Here is a 17314-nt window from a genome sequence, read left to right as displayed (position 1 = left end):
AAGCCCAACGAAGAGTCAAGTCGATACAGTGGATTAACGATGAAATTACCGATATCTCACAAGGAATACTCGCTCAAGCGTCGTCCAGGCTACGGGCCGCCTCCACTGTAGTAGCTGGCTCTCCTATTTTGCCTTCTCCGAGCCTTTTCCAGAATCGCCGCGATGCTCAAGATTACGAGCAATTCAAGCTGCTGTGCTTCGACCCCATCTCCTTCGAGCTTCTGAAAGATCCTCAACTTGCCCTTTTTCTTCCAGCTCTTGAACTTGTTGTCAAGAAATGCTGCCACCACTTCATTTGTGGACATATCAATCAGCTGAAAGCTACCACGGTTCAACTTCCTTGTGATATTGGAGCCTTCGACGCCAGCAGCTGGGTCATGGGTCCGCTTCCAGGCATAAGACCTTCCATTGAATGACATGCGATACTCGCCATGGTACATCTTGTTCGGATTCTGTACTTCGACGTATTTCATTTCGCCTTTGGAAGCGGGGTCACCAAGTCCAGCTTTGATCTGCTGAGAGAATTTCGGAAAATGCGCCACGCCGATCACTGGAGCATACTCTCCAGTATTAGCGAGATACTCTAGATCATTCGGCGTCTCGATCGCAGGAGGGAGCTGATGGAAAATGACATCCGGCTTCTTGAGTGCAAATTCGGAGACCTCGACATAGTACAATGGTACTTTGCTTGTCTCGGTCGAGGCACCACCGTCGGTAATGACTAGGCCACGAGCCAGAAGTTTCGGGTGGTAGAACCCGTACTCGCGGGCCTGGCCGGAGTTCAGCTGGCTTGCGAATGAGGTCTCATCCTTTTCATCGTACAAGGAACGCTCGGTGGACGACTCGGAGCTCCTCCGGTATGCTGGCGGTGGGACTTCCAGGTCGTTAGAGGCCTCCGACTCGTACTGATCGTCAGTCGCAGGGATGGCAAGCGTTGAATCCATCGTCAGGAAACGTGTAAAAATCTCTCGCAAAAGGGCTAGGGAGGGTATGCAAATTTTGGTGAGTTCAGCAAAGGTTTGTCCGACTTCGCATCGGCAAGAGCTGGCCACCTGATCCTCTTATAGCTATTGCCTCTGGAGCACTCTGCTATCGTTCGTGCGAGGAGCGTCCTCACGACGTGGGCGGCTGATTCGAGGTGGCTTGAAGGAGCTTCGCCTGTCGATCGATGCGGGAGATTTTGGCACAAGCGAAGGCTTCTCGTTGGCAAGCTCCCTGCACTGTCCGACATGACTACAATTCACATATCCTCATTGGATCAGAATCAGACGTACTCGTACTCTCGCCGACCCTGCAGCGCACGTGACCAGAATATCAGCCCCGACACGGAAGGAAGCAGTCGAAATCACCGACGCTTCCAAGTAATTGAAGACCCCTTCATTGAGCAGGAGCAACGGCCGCTTCCACTCCTGACCGCGACGACACAGCCATCATGGCTGTGCGGGAGGCAGAGAGTTTGCTGACATGATCAGCAACTAAAAGCCAGCAGTAAAGGAAGGCAGAGAAATGTCGACCCTACCTATGAGCCTGGTACCTCGTGCCGTTGACAGCGGCTCAGAGGTAAGAAAGGTCGAACCGTGCTGTCGGCAGGCTAGCAAGGCTGCCAGTATAGGGGTGGACTTATATGTGTAGGCTCGGACTATACACACAAAGTTTGGGGTACGGGGGTTGATATCTAGAAAACACGCGACAATGTCCCTTGTTTCTGTTCTGCTCCAACGGGTCATATGTGGCAGATAGCCCGCTTGATTCCATGGTGGCCATCGAATCGGGGCAAACGTCCGCCTTCACGAATGTCTAGCGCTAGGTGGAGATCCATGGCTAGCTCATCGCTCGAGGACACCTCCAAATCAATGTTGCACAGAGTGAGTGTAACTTCGTAAGCTGGGGCGGAGAGATCGATTTGTTACTGGTACGAGCTACCCAAGCGGAGGGCAGAGTGCGATCTCCATCAGCGGAGTCTTCTTGGAGTCCCTTGGCAATCCTTTCGCTATTCTGTCAAGACTTTGCTTAACAAAGCGCCACCAACACTTTCTCAGCAGGGAGGACAGGGAGCCGACACCCAGTCCGATGGCCGCGTCAATCGAAGACGAGAGACTTTTCAGATGATGAAACCACCCAGGTGACGGAAGAGCGCCCGTCTATTCCTGATTTCTGTCGTCAACCCCGCAAAGTGACCTGCGCCACTCCATCTTGGATCCGGCTGCCAAGCCGTCTCGTTGTCTGGGCAATGCATACCGCATCGAGCATTCCTCCGCTGCGACGGAATTGGGACAGCTGAGCGAGACCCTGTCCGCTGGTCCTCAATGCAAGGAGTTGCTCTTGGAAACAGGTCCCCTTTCCGAGCGCACAGATCTCGAAGCTGGACGGCAGCGTGCGCCTTCTGGAAGGCCGATGCTTGGTGTTCGGCTTGCGGAATGCTGGATGGCAAACTGTGGGGATCCAAGCCTTGTCGGTGTCTTGGAAGCTCCCTCCAAGAACCAGTCCAAGACTCGACGTCCACGACAAGCCTGACGCCGCGACAAGCAGTCTCGAGTCAAGACGCGCTTCATGCGAGCGAGGTTGCAGTGGGGATTATCAATGTTACACCCCATGACGAAACGTGCTGGCCATTGGCACCGACGTTTCGCTTGGGTTCCAATCTGGTCACCGGAGAGGCAAACCGCAATCTCATGTTGCGTGACTCTTGAGGTCAGTCGACGCGAGGCTAGGCCGTCTCTCAGCAGACGATTGGTGTTTGCAGCTCTCCGCGACTCCGCGCTATGGCGACCCCAGGTGTGAGCTCTTGGGCGACTGTTTTGATGGTCCGTGCCAGGAATGTATAAAAGTTGTAGGGACTCCCCCCTCCACAGCAATGCTTATTGCGACCGGCTGTTTGTCTCTCTCGCATGTGCTCGAAGCCTCACGCATTCTATTGCCGCTAACATGGCCGACTCCAAAGAGACTCACCACGAGGCCGAACGTGGCCGTACCAGTTCCATTGCCCTCAGGACAACCGACGATGTCAACAGCATCGAAGCCCCCGTTACCTGGAAGGCGTATCTGATGTGCGCCTTTGCTTCATTTGGCGGCATCTTCTTGTAGGTCTTCAGCCGCGGAGCTCCTGCGGTACCTTTTCCATGGTCGTGGCTGCACTTGCTAACGGCGACCAGTGGCTACGACTCTGGATACATCAATGGTGTTCTCGGGTCCGAGATCTTCATCCGGGCAGTGGAGGGTCCCACTGCCGACGCTCTCAGCTCTTCCCATCAATCGCTCATCGTCTCGATCCTGTCGGCAGGCACATTCTTCGGTGCGCTCATTGGTGGTGATACTGCCGACTTTATCGGTCGCAAATGGACCGTCATCTTGGGCTGCTTCATCTACATGATCGGTGTCGTCATCCAAATGATTACAGGAGAGGGTGATGCGCTGGCCGCCATTGTCGCGGGACGTATTGTTGCTGGTATCGGTGTCGGTTTTGAGAGCGCTATCGTGATCCTGTACATGAGCGAGATTGTGAGTACCTCGACGATTAAAGGATCTTTACATATGCTGACTCGCCGTGAAGTGCCCGAGGAAAGTCAGAGGCGCCCTGGTGGCAGGTTACCAGTTCTGCATTACCATCGGCATTATGCTGGCGTCGATCGTCGTGTATGCCACGGAAGACCGCCAAGACACCGGATCATATAGGATCCCTATTGCCATCCAGTTCGCGTGGGCAATCATTTTGGCTGGAGGCCTGTTCACCCTCCCGGATTCGCCCCGCTACTTTGTGAAGAAGGGGCGACTCGAAGATGCTGCCATCTCGTTGTCGAAGCTGCGGGGCCAGCCTCGCGAGTCCGAATACGTGCAGGTCGAGCTGGCTGAGATTGTCGCGAATGTGAGTTTTTCAGAGAGATGTTGCTTTACGCAAGGAGGTTCAGTGCTGACAGGACGCAGGAGGAGTATGAGCGAGCCGTCATCCCCGACAGCGGCTGGTTCTCCAGCTGGGCGAACTGCTTCAAGGGCAGCCTGTGGGTGCAAAAGTCGAACTTGCGACGGACCATCCTGGGCACTTCGTTGCAGATGATGCAGCAATGGACCGGTGTTAACTTTATCTTCTACTGTAAGTTGGTGTCCGCATAGAGTTGGTGACGCTCCATTATACTGACCCGCGGCACAGACTCAACACCCTTCCTCCAGTCGACGGGCGCGATCGAGAACACCTTCCTCATCTCGCTCATCTTCACCCTGGTCAACGTCTGCAGCACGCCCCTCTCGTTCTGGACCGTTGAGCGATTCGGCCGCCGGCCTCTTCTGGTCTGGGGTGCCTTGGGCATGTTGATCTGCCAGTTCCTGGTCGCCATTATTGGTGTCTCGGTCGGGTTTAACCATACCCATCCCGATCCCTCCGATCCCGAGACCAGCCTTGCCGACAATATCCCCGCGGTCAACGCCCAGATCGCCTTCATTGCCATCTTCATCTTCTTTTTCGCGTCTACCTGGGGTCCCGGAGCATGGATTGTCATTGGCGAGATTTTCCCCTTGCCCATCCGATCGCGTGGCGTCGGCCTTTCAACTGCCTCCAACTGGCTGTGGAACACGGTGAGTTTGACCTTGAACCCCTTAAAGGAGCGTAGCATCGACTGACAGATTACAGATCATCGCCGTCATCACGCCATACATGGTCGGCGAAGACCACGGCGACTTGAAGTCGTCGGTCTTCTTCGTCTGGGGAGGTCTCTGCACGGCTGCGTTCGTGTATGCTTGGTTCCTGGTGCCCGAGACCAAGGGCCTCACCCTCGAACAGGTCGACAAGATGATGGAAGAGACCACACCGCGCACTTCGGCCAAGTGGAGGCCAACGACTACCTTTGCGCACAGCATGGCCAAGGATGGCGTGTTGGAGAAGGAAATCGTCGAATCCAATGCGAGACGGGGATCTGCTTTCTAGGATGCTCGTGGTGGGAGGCACATGTCTGAGACTGCAGCGACATCAGGGCTCTACCGGCACAGTGCCTTGTCCACCCTGTCATCGTGTTAACCACATCGCGTTGCGTCGGCCTTCTTGTTGGCGTGTCAGTGGATGTGTCGTGTCACGCAGTAGTAGTTGGTACGAGGAGGATTCGATGATAGCAGAGTTGAGATCACAGTATCAGTAACTGGCTTCTTTCCACTGCGAATCATCAAATTAATTTTCACAAACCAACAGTCCTGTGTACAAAGCACATCAGTCAACGGGGTTTCCAACACCGCTTCCAATGGTGCGGAGGTGCCCTGGGGCCATTGGCTCCCACTAGCCCTAATCCGCACGGCGCCTTCCAACCTCCAATGACTGCCTCATGGCCACTCACCATCTGAAATGCACCTGACCGACTGGCCAACTTCTGCCACTTCATCGCCCGGACTCGACCTTCTCTCATGCACTGCCATGGACGCAAGGTCTGCATGCACTCAGCCACAAACATGGCCATCCCGTCGGGCGCGTCTTGTACATGCCTCTGCTCGGTACCCAGTCTCCATCGGCTGCCGCCGCCGCCGCCGCCACCGTCTCAGCCTGAGGAGGGCTTGGGCGGCAAGGCAGACAGACTCCCACCGCCTTCCAGCCTGATTGTTGACGATGGGGGGAGAACTTGATCCATCTCCATGTCTTTTCCCCATCATCTTCTCTAGTCCAACACGTTGCCAATAGCTTGTTCGACCGTCGATCGTCAACAACGCCGCCTGGTGGCATGGTCATCGATCGGAGAGGACATTTACACTGACAACAACCGCTAAGGAGCCTGAGTCTGCTTCAGCATGGGGTCGTACGCCGCCGAGGCTGCCAAGCTCATTCAGGCTGCGAAGCTCGCCCTGGGACCTGAGGTGGAGAGCAGCCCATTTGGACAAAGATCAAGACAAATTGAAAAATCAATAAGGCAGGGAGACGAACGGATCAATCAAGGTTGGGTTCAGATTCAAAACAGGCGGGAAGAAGTTGCTCAACTTGTACGAGAAATTGCCTGGGAGAGACAGGAGCTGCAGAAGGACGCGGGCCACCTCAGCAACGGGCCAAAGTATCTCCAAGACGGCGTCCAGTGTAGCAAAGCAACTGCGGCCAACGGCCAAGTCGATGTACTCAAGAGCAAGGTGAAAGATTACTCCAGCACGCAAGAGAGTTCAACAGCCCAAACAGTAAAACTGGCGACTTTCCGAAGATGTACTTGTCAGGTGTTCACGGATCCCAGCCCTGGCAAAACGCACCTGAGCATCAAGACCACCGCAGTCGAACTGCACAAGGAAAACGGCGTTGCCATATCATATACTTGGGGCCAATTCGACCGCACCAAGCATTGCATAGGACACCGGGAATCCCATCCCACAGAATATGTGTGGATAGAACTAGGGGCCGAGTGGCGAGTCAATTCGGTGCTCGAACGTCTTGTACAGTTCACCAACAAATATGGGGCTTGTTGGATTGACCAAGTGTGTTTCCAGCAGAAGGACGAGCAGATACGACATTCCCTTGCACAAATCCCGGCAATCTTCAGAACCTTGCCTGTTGTTATACTATGGCCCGGTAGTCTTTGCTCGTGCTTGAGAAAGGCGTACGAAGCTGTGTCGAAAGAGGTTCCGATCAGTTCATCTAGCGCGGGATCTGCGGTGGACGAAATTGTGGGCGTGGACACCACCCAGGTTGATCTTTTCGTAACTCTAAATGCATCCATATGCCTCAATTCGAACGGCGTCTGCTCATGGCCTTATCGGATTTGGACGAACCAGGAGTACAGGTATGCCCGGTCGGTCACACTCGTCTTTGCGGATGTGGAGGTTGCCGAGTGTTGCTTCCTCAGTACACCTTTACAGACGCAGCTGGAGAAAATGAACGATTATTCCCGACTGTTGCTTCAGCAATTGAAAGGCAAGCACGGGTACGATGACTCTGAAGCTTTGGAAGCGGTGAGGGTACACAATGGAGATTTCCTTAACACCCTTTTTGACCTGAACGAGCACAATGCACTATCCGACATGCAAGTGGCTGCGTTTCTTCTTGGTGAAACACGACAAACTGCTGATGAGCACATGGCCTGGACCCCGTGGCTTGCGATCATCCAAGAGATGATTTCCGTGTGGCACTTGCAACTCTCGGCTAGTCAGCCAAAAGACTACGTGCTGTCACTGTTCGCAGAGTCGGACTTCTATGACCCACCACCAGGTTTTCAAGACCTGCCATCCAATATGCTGCTGAAAGATTTCCTGCGACAGCTGCGAAAGGTCCGACCAGTGCTAATCCCCACCACGTGTCCCGCTGGCCTGTTTGGAATAAGCGACGAGACCTGGAGCTTTGATGCGTCTGAAATTACTATTGCTAGGCAAATAAAAGATGTACGCCACATTTACGGCATGTTCGAATGGTGGGACAGTGTGGCTTCTTCGACAACCGGTCGTCTTCCTCTGAAGCTCTCTAGATCAAGCTGGCAAAGCTGTGCTTCGAAAGCCCTGTCTTTCGCCTCTTGGCTTGCCCGCCATGACACAATGACAGGTTTCATATGGTTCTGCAATGCCGTGTGCATGTCGGCAGCCGGGCGTCGAAACAGACTTTCTGAGCTCGAACACTCAGTTCCGTCGACAGCCAAGCTGCAAGGGATGTTGGCGTCCGACGATCCTCTGGAGCAGGTACAGGGCTGTAGAGCGTGTCTGGTATTGGTTGTCAATGAAATACCAACCCCTACCGACAGAAAAAAGGCCACCGAACTCTTCTTGGATGTTGCACCTCGACAGTGCTTATCCGGCTTGGTGCAAAATTGCCTCCAGGGAATCATTGAGCGTGCGTCACCGAGGAACCCGGCCCTGGGACGACTCATGTCGCATTGTTTCAGCATGCCAATCCCCGTTCTCGTGGAAGCGGTTTTCGAGGTGGTCTGTGAGATGCTATTCCTGGATGTTAGACTCTGTCGGGAGAGGGGAGTAAGAGTTATCCTCGGTGAGTGGCATCCTCTTCAAACCCAAGGAGATACGTCAGACCCACGATGGGCTCCAGGGTTAGCCAACGAGAACAACAATTTGTCAAACGCCGACCCTGCCGGAAGACATGAATATAGCGACGACGTCCGCGACGGGACTGAGCAACAAAGGAGGACTGAGGCCGGATCTACAACATGCATCGGTCTCGTTCACTGGGAAACTTTCTGCCAGGCTCGCGCGCAGAAGAAGGACACGATCACCATTGCATTGAAGGGCGAACCCCATATTCCATTCTACGAAGCAGTTCGAACCAGCAATTCTGATCCGTCTGATTCATTCCCCGAGTATAAGGTCTTTGGTGTATGGGTACCGCTCAACAGCAATTGGTATCGAGCGGCAGATATCGGTGCCATAGTTGTGGACGAAGACAAGGCCGACGCGTTCGTGGTGTAGCCTCTGCGCAAGGATGAAGATGATGGCGACTGGGCTCTAATCCACCTCTATTCCGCTCTATGAGCATTATATTATCATTCTGATCGAGCACCGAAGCACAGGACCTCGACCGAGCCGTATTGCAATCAGACAGGTGATATTAACGCACTGAATCCCTCTAGAATTCTTTTTCAGCTCAATCTGAATCACACTCAACGCTTTTCTTTTTACTTTCGCCTCAGCTGTCTTCGACTCTATTCAAGAAACACACCCCCTCGACATGCCCTGTCTGCGGGAAGAAGTCAAACCCGCCCAGCTTTTCAATCTCATACCTCCAGCGCTTCCGAGGCCCCGTGCGGCCATCATCCTCCACCTCCGACCCTACCCCGGCAACCAACATGCCCACGTCCCTCGCCTGCGTATGCACATTACAGCTGACGTACACGACGCGCCTGGGGCCGTAGGCGCATAACTGGTGGAGAAAGTCTCGCGACGCGCCCTTCCTGGGCGGATCGATGATGCACACGGTCTGCGCCGCGGGGAAAGGCACGTCGTCAAAGATATGTTGCGCGTCCGAGGCGATGAAGCCGAGATTACTTTCCTTGCTACTGCTGCTGCTGCTGCCACCGGCACTGGCGCTAACTGCGCGAAGGTGTTTGTGCACAGAGGCATTGAGCGTGGCATTCTCGCGCGCGCACCGGATCGAGGCCTCGTCAATGTCGATGCCTAGGACCGAGGAGAAGCGCGAGGCCAGGGCGATGGAGAAGAGCCCGGAGCCGCAGTACGCGTCGAGGAGGTATTTGATCGGCGGGGGGTCTGTCTGTGCCGAGGGCACACGTGGAGACCGAGACGGAGATGAAGGCGGTGGCAAAGGCAGGATATGGTCGCGGATGTACGCCAGAAAGGTCGGCAGGATGGAGTTGTTGTTCTGGAAGAACGAGTTGGCCTGTGTCTTGAAGATGAAGGGGCCGATGTGCTCGGTCGTGACGGCTCGGTGGTCGGACGTGTAGGTCTTTAGGTCTCGGAAGTGTTTGTTTTGGTACGTGTATGTTATTTGGGTGGTTGTCGACGACGTGGAGGAGGAAGGGGAGGTCGACGTTGAGGTTGAGGACGAGGATGAGGACGAGGATGGAGGGCCAGGGAATTCCAGCGGGAGGGAGGAGAGGTCTCGTTCTTGCTCTTGCTCTGTTGTTGTGGTTGCAGCAGTGCCTTTGGGATTTACACCCTCTTTCTCCCCATTCTCATTCTCATTCTCATGCTGAACCTCGAGAGATCTCGACACCGGAAGCATCTCCCTCTTCGTACTCTCCCTCAACAACACCGTCGTGCCGGTCCGCTTCTTCCAAAACGTCTGGGCCACCTTCTCCCGCTCGATCTTCAGCCCGGCGTTCAAGATCTCCGTCGCAATAGGACATTGCTCTATGTCCAGGACTTTCCCCTGGTTCTGGTTCTTCTTCCCGAACCCGAACGGCGGGGGCTGGTCGCCCTGCTTCCACGGATTCGACCGCGAACAACCGTCGTAGTGGGGCGTGATCTTCGTGCGGTAGCCGTACCTGAGCGGCGAGCCGATCGTGTCGTCCACGGGCGGGACGAGCGAAGGGTCAAGGTCCGAGAAGTGCCGGAACGCCTTCTCCACGATGGTCTTCTTGTGCGCGAGCTGCTCCTCGTACGGCAGCATCTGGAGTTGACACCCGGAGCAGACGCCGAAGTAAGGACACTGCGGGGTGACGCCTTTGCGCTTCGGCGACGGTGAGACGATCTTGACGAGGTCGACTCTCGTCCACGGCCGACGGTCCGGTTTCTGCGGGTACGTCTTGGCGAGGACCTTGTCGCCGGGCACGGCGAAGGGGACCACGTAGATGAAGTCCATTTTCTTGCCAGCGTATGCTAGCCCGTCGCCCGTCGAGGAGAGTTCCTGGATTTCGAGGTCCAGCTCGGTTTGTGGTCCTGGCCTTTCTAGCCTCTCTGATCCGCGGTCTTTGTGGTGTGAGTCGCCGTTCGAAATACCCTGGTGGTCGTCCCCTTCACCGGCCCCAGCACTGCTTTCATCAAGCCGTAACTTGGCGAGAAGAGTCCGGGCTTCAATGTCCAACACCTCCTCTACCGTGCCGGTGGTCGTGTTTTCCCGACCAGGCTGCTCTTTGAATCGCTTCGTAACACCCCCACTGCCGCCGCCTCGGTTGGGGACATTTGCGCGTTTCTGCATCCTATTTCCACCTCGGTTGGGAGGACCATTCTCGCGTTTCTGCATTTGGGCCTTTGTGGCGGTCTTTCGAGCATTGTCCTCCCCCTTGAAGACGAATGGTCGAAAGCTATAAGTGAGTGGGCGGTGCTGGATTGTAGAATTCAGGAGACGTGAGCAACGTCCTGGCAGGGGACGAAAAGAAGCTAGAAGAGTAAGAGACTCCTTTGCGGATGATGGGCAGCACCGCAACATAAAATCTAGGGTGATAGAGTCTATGGGTGCTTAACTTCGCAATGTGGTTTTGGTCTCAACTTTCTCAAAGGACGGCTTGAGAAAATCCTCGCTTACATAAACATGCCAAGACGACACGCTAGACGTCCGAGCCAATGAGATCAAGTCCATTGGCGAACGCGGTTGTCTGGAGTGTCCTCTGGAATCAATTATCGCTCTTTGACACCAGGCTTTCCCGTTAGTGTGTACTGCATACAATAGGAGGCTGCCAGTATAGACAGTGTGCGTGTCTATGTTCATAACCCTTCTACTCAAAGTCAGGTGGCATCAATGTAATCTCTTGGCAAGATTCACTCTCGGAGGTGTACTGTGTGCAACCCACACTATCCTCGACATGTGACGGGCGGGCGTGTTCGCATAGGCTGAGGTGATACGTCCCTCCCGACCATATGCCCCTGTGCTGCTGACCATTGCGGCTGGACACTGTTCGGCAAACTCTGGATGTCTTGCCAAGGCTCGCATCTGCGAGATCTCCCCGAGTTGCGCGAGCGGCATTGCACCCCAAAATCATGATCAGTAGGTCCTTACAGCTTCGACTACCCAGTCGTGATATGGTCCCGGTCTTCTGTGGTTCTTGAATCTGGTTTCGAGCATACCGCGATGACCAAATTCCGGTGATCCGACCCTGCACTTCGCAGCTGTGTTTCGGTTCTGGCTCGCTCTTGTAACAATGCGTCCCTAACGCTGGACACTGCGAGGCTCAGACTGTTTGTCCAGTAGTACTTGCGTTATTCTGACACGTGTATGTCTGATAATATATGGCCCCTCCGCAGTTCTGCTCAATCATTCGGCCCGAATCCTTCTGCCGGACCCCTCGAGGGACTTCTGGATGCCTGTGCGCGCAAATCCACCAGTGCTGCGCGACTCCGCAGCCGTGACTGCCTCGGGTGCGTGTCCTCATTTTCTCTTTTTGCCCTGGAGTTAGGCTTGGGTTTCTGCTTCGGCCGTGCTTCTAGAAGAGGGCTCTTGGCCTCAGCCTCGGGATTGGTGGCAGAGAAGCGCTGAGTCGCAAGCTCGATAGGCCCATCTACATGGTGGTTTGCTGGAGATCTTGACTTGGCGCGGCGATTGAACTCGACTTCTGACAGGCCAAGACCCATGACTTCTTGAGGTTCGGTGTGGGGAGGATGAGTGACATGTGCGGACTGATACGTGGGAGCGGGAGAGAAAGGTGCCTGAGAGTATCCAAAAGATGGAGGTCGTCGGCTGTATCGAGGAAGTGGGGAGATAACTGGGAGAAGTCAGTTGGAAGAGACCACCGAGGATTGGATGCATGCACGGACTCGCGCCAAAAGGATCTTTGTAGAACGGCTTTGGGTCTTGCGGCGCCGTCCCAGCTTGAGCAGAATTGATCTCTGCTAGTCTCATCCTCTTCCTTCGAACAAGCCAACAGATCAGCACTCCTAGGATGATTGTCAGGACAACTGTAACAGCTGCGGCGCCACCAGCTATCGCAGCTACATCGATGGATTCCGAGACTGACTCAGAAGAGGCTGACGTTGAACCCTCTCCCGTCGGCTCCGATGTTGTCGTAGTGTCTGTTGTGGAAGTGGTTGTAGTTGGACTTTTCGTCGCGACCGAGGAAGGAACAGTGAACGTTGACGTTCCCGCCACCACGACGGTGTGTACGGCCGCTGCTCGCAAGTCCGATGCTGGACAACCTTGCCCGTTGCATGGGTTGCTCTCGCAACAACCCTGAAAGGGCACAGTGTTCGCTGCACAGGTATACCAGAGTCCGCCATACGGACAGGAATGATTTGGATAGTCGGGGGTCGGAGCCGTGACAGAACCGAAACCCAGGGGATATAGATCTTCTTCCGGACACATTTGACCGGAACATGGATTACTCGAGCAGCATCCTATGAAGGTCGGGTAGTTGACGTCTTCGCACTTCCACCACTCTCCTCCAACGGGACATGAAACGTAGTCGGAGTCATCGAAGGCATCTTGTCGTCGGATGTGCGCCATCATGAGATCTGGTGTGTAAATTGAGTTGTTCTCGAAGCCCATAGTCTGTTTGATCCCTCATCCCAGAATGGGTGTATGTCGCACTGGAACGGTCATGAAGGTCAGGACGGGAGACTGTCAAGGGTGGATGCGAACACAACAGAGGGATATGGACAAGGCCCGCCAACATCAGGGCCAGTGTACGGGCACAGACACAACAATAGAAACTCTAAGAGTAACAGTGGCAGGAGCTCGGGGGCGATGCTGCACAAATCGCTGAGAAATGATAGAACCCAAGGAACATCGCCACAGGAAAAGGCAGTTAGCACGCATTTCGTTTACGCCTCTACGAGACGCCCGACCGATGGAGGGGCCGAAGCCACCAGTGTTCAATACATACACTGCCACGCCAAGAAGGCCGACCAGCCCACGCCGAGAGGGATGAGGCGCGCACTGCTTAGTCTCTCACCTTGTTTGCAGCCATGTAAGCGGGGAGGCAGGCATGTTAATTGACGCGGCGTGCTAGCAAGGAACAACTCGTGAGGCTGAGAAAGAGGTGAGACGCAGTGACATTGCAGCCAATGGCAACGATATGGTTGAGAGATGCCTGAGCAAGGCCTGAGACCGCTACGAATTAGGCTAGGAGATGGAAACGACTCTCACAGACCTTCATAAAGGGAATGCACGATGAACCTCAACTGGAAAGTGGTGACTCGGATAAGAAAGAACAGTGAGAAACATTTGAGAACTGCGCGCAAGACGGGCAATTTTTTGTCAGCGTTGAATTCGGGCCGCTTCGCCATCGCTGCTTTTGCCGCTGCTTTTACCGCTGCTCAATTTCACCCCTTCATCGCCAGACGCCTTCCAGACAATGACAACACATTATCAGCTTCCTCGCAACGAGGCGCGACCGCCTCCACGAATCCAGGCGCACGAGTCCACACATGCGCTGACCCTCTGATTTTTGACGCTCGTTACTGGACGATCTCCGTCGCCGCTTGCAACACATGGTTCCAAGCACACCCGCGCTGACATTGCTGCGGGGTTCACCCTCACCGCTTGGGAATTCTTCCGACTCGACGAGGATCATTGTCGGGGAGCCTAAGATAGTATCGACATCTGCAAGAGATTTGGATGGCTAGAAAGACACTCGACCATTGGTCCAGCTAGGTGTCAGGGCCCTCGTGGGGCAGAACCAGGCACAGCCTCGATCCCAGGACGTGCAGGACATGTTGCCTTTACAGGCAAGTGTCCAAGCCAACTCGTATATGCATCTCGACAACTGCCACATATGCTTGTCGGTTCCAGAAGCAGTCGCCACAGGACAGTAGAACAGGTGAGAACCACGGGATGGAAGACTCACGCGGCAGTAAACAAGGATCATAATTCGTATCCCGTAGCGATGTCTGTCGCCTTGGATAGGCACCAGAGTCGTCCATTAAGATACTATACTGCAGGAGATACCATGGGGTTTGATGGCGATAAACAGATAGAAAAGCACGTGCGCATCAGCCTGTAGTAAGACATAGTTGGCCTCCCAGGCAGTCATCTCTGATGCCTGTCTTTTCAGGTGACTACATTTACAGATTCCGTTTCCATGGCCGACCAGGTGTGGGTGCGCCGTCGACGCTCGTGTGGTTGCCGTATTGATGCTCTAACCGCAGCTTTCGAATCCAACAGCACAACTCGGATACCCGCAGCCGCATGTCTATCTTCCGCCCTTCATCTTTTGGCGTCGAGCCACCCTCTCTTGGAGTCTTTGAAGAGCGGTCTTCACTTCTCCCTTTGGAAAACTGTCTATGTCGTAATAACCTGGTGCGATGTCGAGCAACCATTCGCCACGCACACTTGTAACTGTCCGCACGTAGTTCTTGCTGGTGAGGACGAATTCGTTGTAAACAACCCACTCACTCTCCTGGCCGAGCACGGTACTCGGATGCAAGAGAACGGTCTGGTTATCCTTGACAGTAGTGTAGGTTTTGCCATTGGCCTCCTTCTTAGCAACTTGCATGAAAAATCCCGAGACCAGGGCACGCCGAATGTTCTCGTAGTACTTCTTGTCCTCGAATGGCGTGGACATCAACTCCAATTCTTCCCGCTCCATAATGCGCTTCAGTTGCATTCGGACGTTGTCGGCAGATTGCAGAGCACGAAGACTCAAGAAGTGATCGTGGCACCATTGTCGTGGATTGGCTTGTGCCTCAGGGCCCTTGAAAGCGTGGTAAACATTCAACATCGTCAGATGATCGCCGTCAGGATGAGCAAAGAGGGCCTTCATTTCATCTGCACGTTTTCGGGCTGATGCCGGCCGCACAAAGATCTGCGGTACGGACAGCAGAGCCGTCAAGCTCAGGATCTCATTGGAGCAGTAAAACTCTGGTGAGGAGATGAGCATGACCGCAAGTGCTGGATCTAGGGGAAATTCAGATGCGAGTCTACCCATGGTCGTCAGATTGCCGTCGTCGTCCAAACATGCGAGATAATTCAGCTCTTCCAGTGCCCGCATCAGAGTCTCCGGGGCAGGAGGATCCATTAGGTCAAAATGGACCAAGTCGTCAATTCCCAGTTTCTTCAACTCCAGAACGGTTGATGAGAGATTGGATCTGAGGACCTCCGGGTACGTCTGCTCAATCAGTTCCTTCTTGAATGCACCTTCAGTGTAGAGTCTGAAACACTTTCCAGGCCGAGTACGACCGGCACGACCAGCTCTCTGTTGAGCGGAAGCCTTCGAGATCGGTGAAACCAGCAGGGACTCGACTCGAATGCGCGGGTTGTACACCTTTTGTTTGGAGAAGCCTGGATCAACCACATACACAATGCCGTCGATCGTCAAAGACGTTTCGGCGATATTGGTGGCAACGATACACTTGCGTCCTGCACGGCCGCCCGGTTTGCGAGGCGGTGGCGCTGGCTCGAAGATCTTCTGCTGCTGAGCAGGAGGCAACGTGCCGTACAGGGGATAGACTTTCATGGGACCAGCGTCGGCCTCACGGATCATCTCGTCCGCTTCCAGCGAGATCTTGCGGCATGCGTCTTCAATCTCTTCTTCGCCAGTCAAGAAGAGCAAGATGTCTCCTTCAGGCTCTGTGGCATGGATCTGCAAGACGGTTCTGATCGCAGCCTCGACATAGTCGCGCTCAGGCTCAGGGGTGTAGAAGATTTCGACGGGAAAAGTTCGTCCAGGGACGGCAAGTAAAGGCGCGTCGTTGAAGTAGCGCTGGAATTTTTGAGCATCAAGGGTGGCGGACATGATGATTAACTTGAGATCTGGTCTCCGCTGCACGACCTCCTTCAGTAGACCCATCAACACATCGGTGGCCAATGTTCGCTCGTGGGCCTCATCAAGAATTATGGTGGAATATCTTTTGAGGTCGTGGTCGTTCATGGCTTCTCTCAGCAGCATGCCGTCCGTCATGTACTTGAGAATCGTTTTCTGGCTGGTCATGTCCTCGAATCTAATGCTGTAGCCCACTTCTTCACCGAGTTTGACATCCATCTCGTTAGCGACGCGCTCCGCCACGGACATGGCAGCGACTCGCCGTGGCTGGGTGCAGGCAACCAGTTTCTTTTCTCGCTGAGGCAAGTCGTCATAGATGACAAACTGCGGAATCTGTGTGGTCTTGCCTGAACCCGTCTCGCCCACGAAGACAAGAATTTGCGACTTCTGGTACAACTGGAGGAATTCGTCTCGCTGCGCATGGACAGGGAGATCTCTTCTGGTGCGCAAGATGGAGAAGTATCTTTCGGAATGAGGACGACCTGTGAAAGGGCTGATTTTGCCATCTTCGGCTTCTCGGGCCTGCGCGGCGGTCGTCTTATGTCGCTGTAGTTTGGAAAGAGGCCCATCTTTGACGATTGGAGGGGTCGAAGTGCCGTTTGAGTAGCCGTTGGTGTCGTTCTCATAGTGGTGAGCGAGATATGGGTTGTTTCGAGGGTCCATCTCGCCGGACGTTTTCTGGCGTTTTGCAGGGGCACCGTCAATATTGTCTGAGCGTTTGGCTGCCATCGCCCTACAAGTGCGGAAGCCCGAGAGTTAGGGCGATTGGAACGGCACAGGGAGGTGACAGACGCCAAGTGAATACGGATTCAGCAGGGAAGGATAGCCCTAAAGCCAGAGAGAAGACTGACTGACACTCTGCTGAGGATCACCCTTTGATCGCAAAAGGGAGAACCAACTCAATGCACGCGAGGCAGAAAATATTTCGAGAAACGCGGTTTGTGTTCACTGCGTCTCCGTTGCATATCCACGCACATCCTGAGGTCATCACTACTGCGAATCATTTGTGGGTTTGTGCAAGGCTGTGCGTCTCGACCCCACTCTTCTCTTATCCAAGCCCTACGAGGTGCAGGATTCTTGCATCCTTTCGTGCGCGATGAAGACGACGAGATATCAATGACATGCACGGCGTCTCGGCCTCATTCTGGGGGTCAAACACTGCCCCATCTCGATCTTTGCCTCCTCTCTCAGGCCTGGTGTCAGGCAGATCACTGTACATCAATGTTTGGGCAATGCTAGGCCAGTCGCGCCAGGATCCCAATCTCATAACGGCTCAC

At 54.4% G+C, this 17314-nt stretch overlaps 6 protein-coding genes across 6 annotated transcripts; 2 read left to right on the top strand and 4 right to left on the bottom strand.

The window, feature by feature from the left end:
* Nucleotides 1-89: 89 nt before the first annotated feature.
* Nucleotides 90-944, bottom strand: G647_07933 (uncharacterized protein; the record flags this gene model as incomplete). The annotated part of the gene is made up of 1 exon (XM_008732245.1): nucleotides 90-944. One exon carries the CDS (start codon nucleotides 942-944, stop codon nucleotides 90-92), a length of 855 nt encoding a protein of 284 aa, XP_008730467.1.
* Nucleotides 945-2925: 1981 nt separating this feature from the next.
* G647_07932 (uncharacterized protein) lies at nucleotides 2926-4915 on the top strand (the record flags this gene model as incomplete). Its single annotated transcript, XM_008732244.1, has 6 exons — nucleotides 2926-3080; nucleotides 3153-3498; nucleotides 3551-3862; nucleotides 3922-4087; nucleotides 4145-4566; nucleotides 4622-4915. 6 exons carry the CDS (start codon nucleotides 2926-2928, stop codon nucleotides 4913-4915), a joined length of 1695 nt encoding a protein of 564 aa, XP_008730466.1.
* An 845-nt stretch (nucleotides 4916-5760) lies between these two features.
* On the top strand, nucleotides 5761-8358 carry G647_07931 (uncharacterized protein; the record flags this gene model as incomplete). The annotated part of the gene is made up of 1 exon (XM_008732243.1): nucleotides 5761-8358. One exon carries the CDS (start codon nucleotides 5761-5763, stop codon nucleotides 8356-8358), a length of 2598 nt encoding a protein of 865 aa, XP_008730465.1.
* A 217-nt stretch (nucleotides 8359-8575) lies between these two features.
* G647_07930 (uncharacterized protein) lies at nucleotides 8576-10588 on the bottom strand (the record flags this gene model as incomplete). Its single annotated transcript, XM_008732242.1, has 1 exon — nucleotides 8576-10588. One exon carries the CDS (start codon nucleotides 10586-10588, stop codon nucleotides 8576-8578), a length of 2013 nt encoding a protein of 670 aa, XP_008730464.1.
* A 1004-nt stretch (nucleotides 10589-11592) lies between these two features.
* G647_07929 (uncharacterized protein) lies at nucleotides 11593-12781 on the bottom strand (the record flags this gene model as incomplete). Its single annotated transcript, XM_008732241.1, has 2 exons — nucleotides 11593-12044; nucleotides 12097-12781. The coding sequence occupies 2 exons, from the start codon at nucleotides 12779-12781 to the stop codon at nucleotides 11593-11595; spliced, it is 1137 nt and encodes a 378-aa protein (XP_008730463.1).
* A 1687-nt stretch (nucleotides 12782-14468) lies between these two features.
* G647_07928 (pre-mRNA-splicing factor ATP-dependent RNA helicase PRP43) lies at nucleotides 14469-16766 on the bottom strand (the record flags this gene model as incomplete). The annotated part of the gene is made up of 1 exon (XM_008732240.1): nucleotides 14469-16766. The coding sequence occupies one exon, from the start codon at nucleotides 16764-16766 to the stop codon at nucleotides 14469-14471; it is 2298 nt and encodes a 765-aa protein (XP_008730462.1).
* Nucleotides 16767-17314: the final 548 nt, after the last annotated feature.

This window comes from Cladophialophora carrionii (assembly GCF_000365165.1).
Source record: "Cladophialophora carrionii CBS 160.54 unplaced genomic scaffold supercont1.6, whole genome shotgun sequence".
In the NCBI taxonomy this organism is placed as follows: domain Eukaryota; kingdom Fungi; phylum Ascomycota; class Eurotiomycetes; order Chaetothyriales; family Herpotrichiellaceae; genus Cladophialophora; species Cladophialophora carrionii.
Note: the sequence above shows the minus strand (reverse complement) of the source record. Positions and strands in the feature narration are given on the sequence as shown.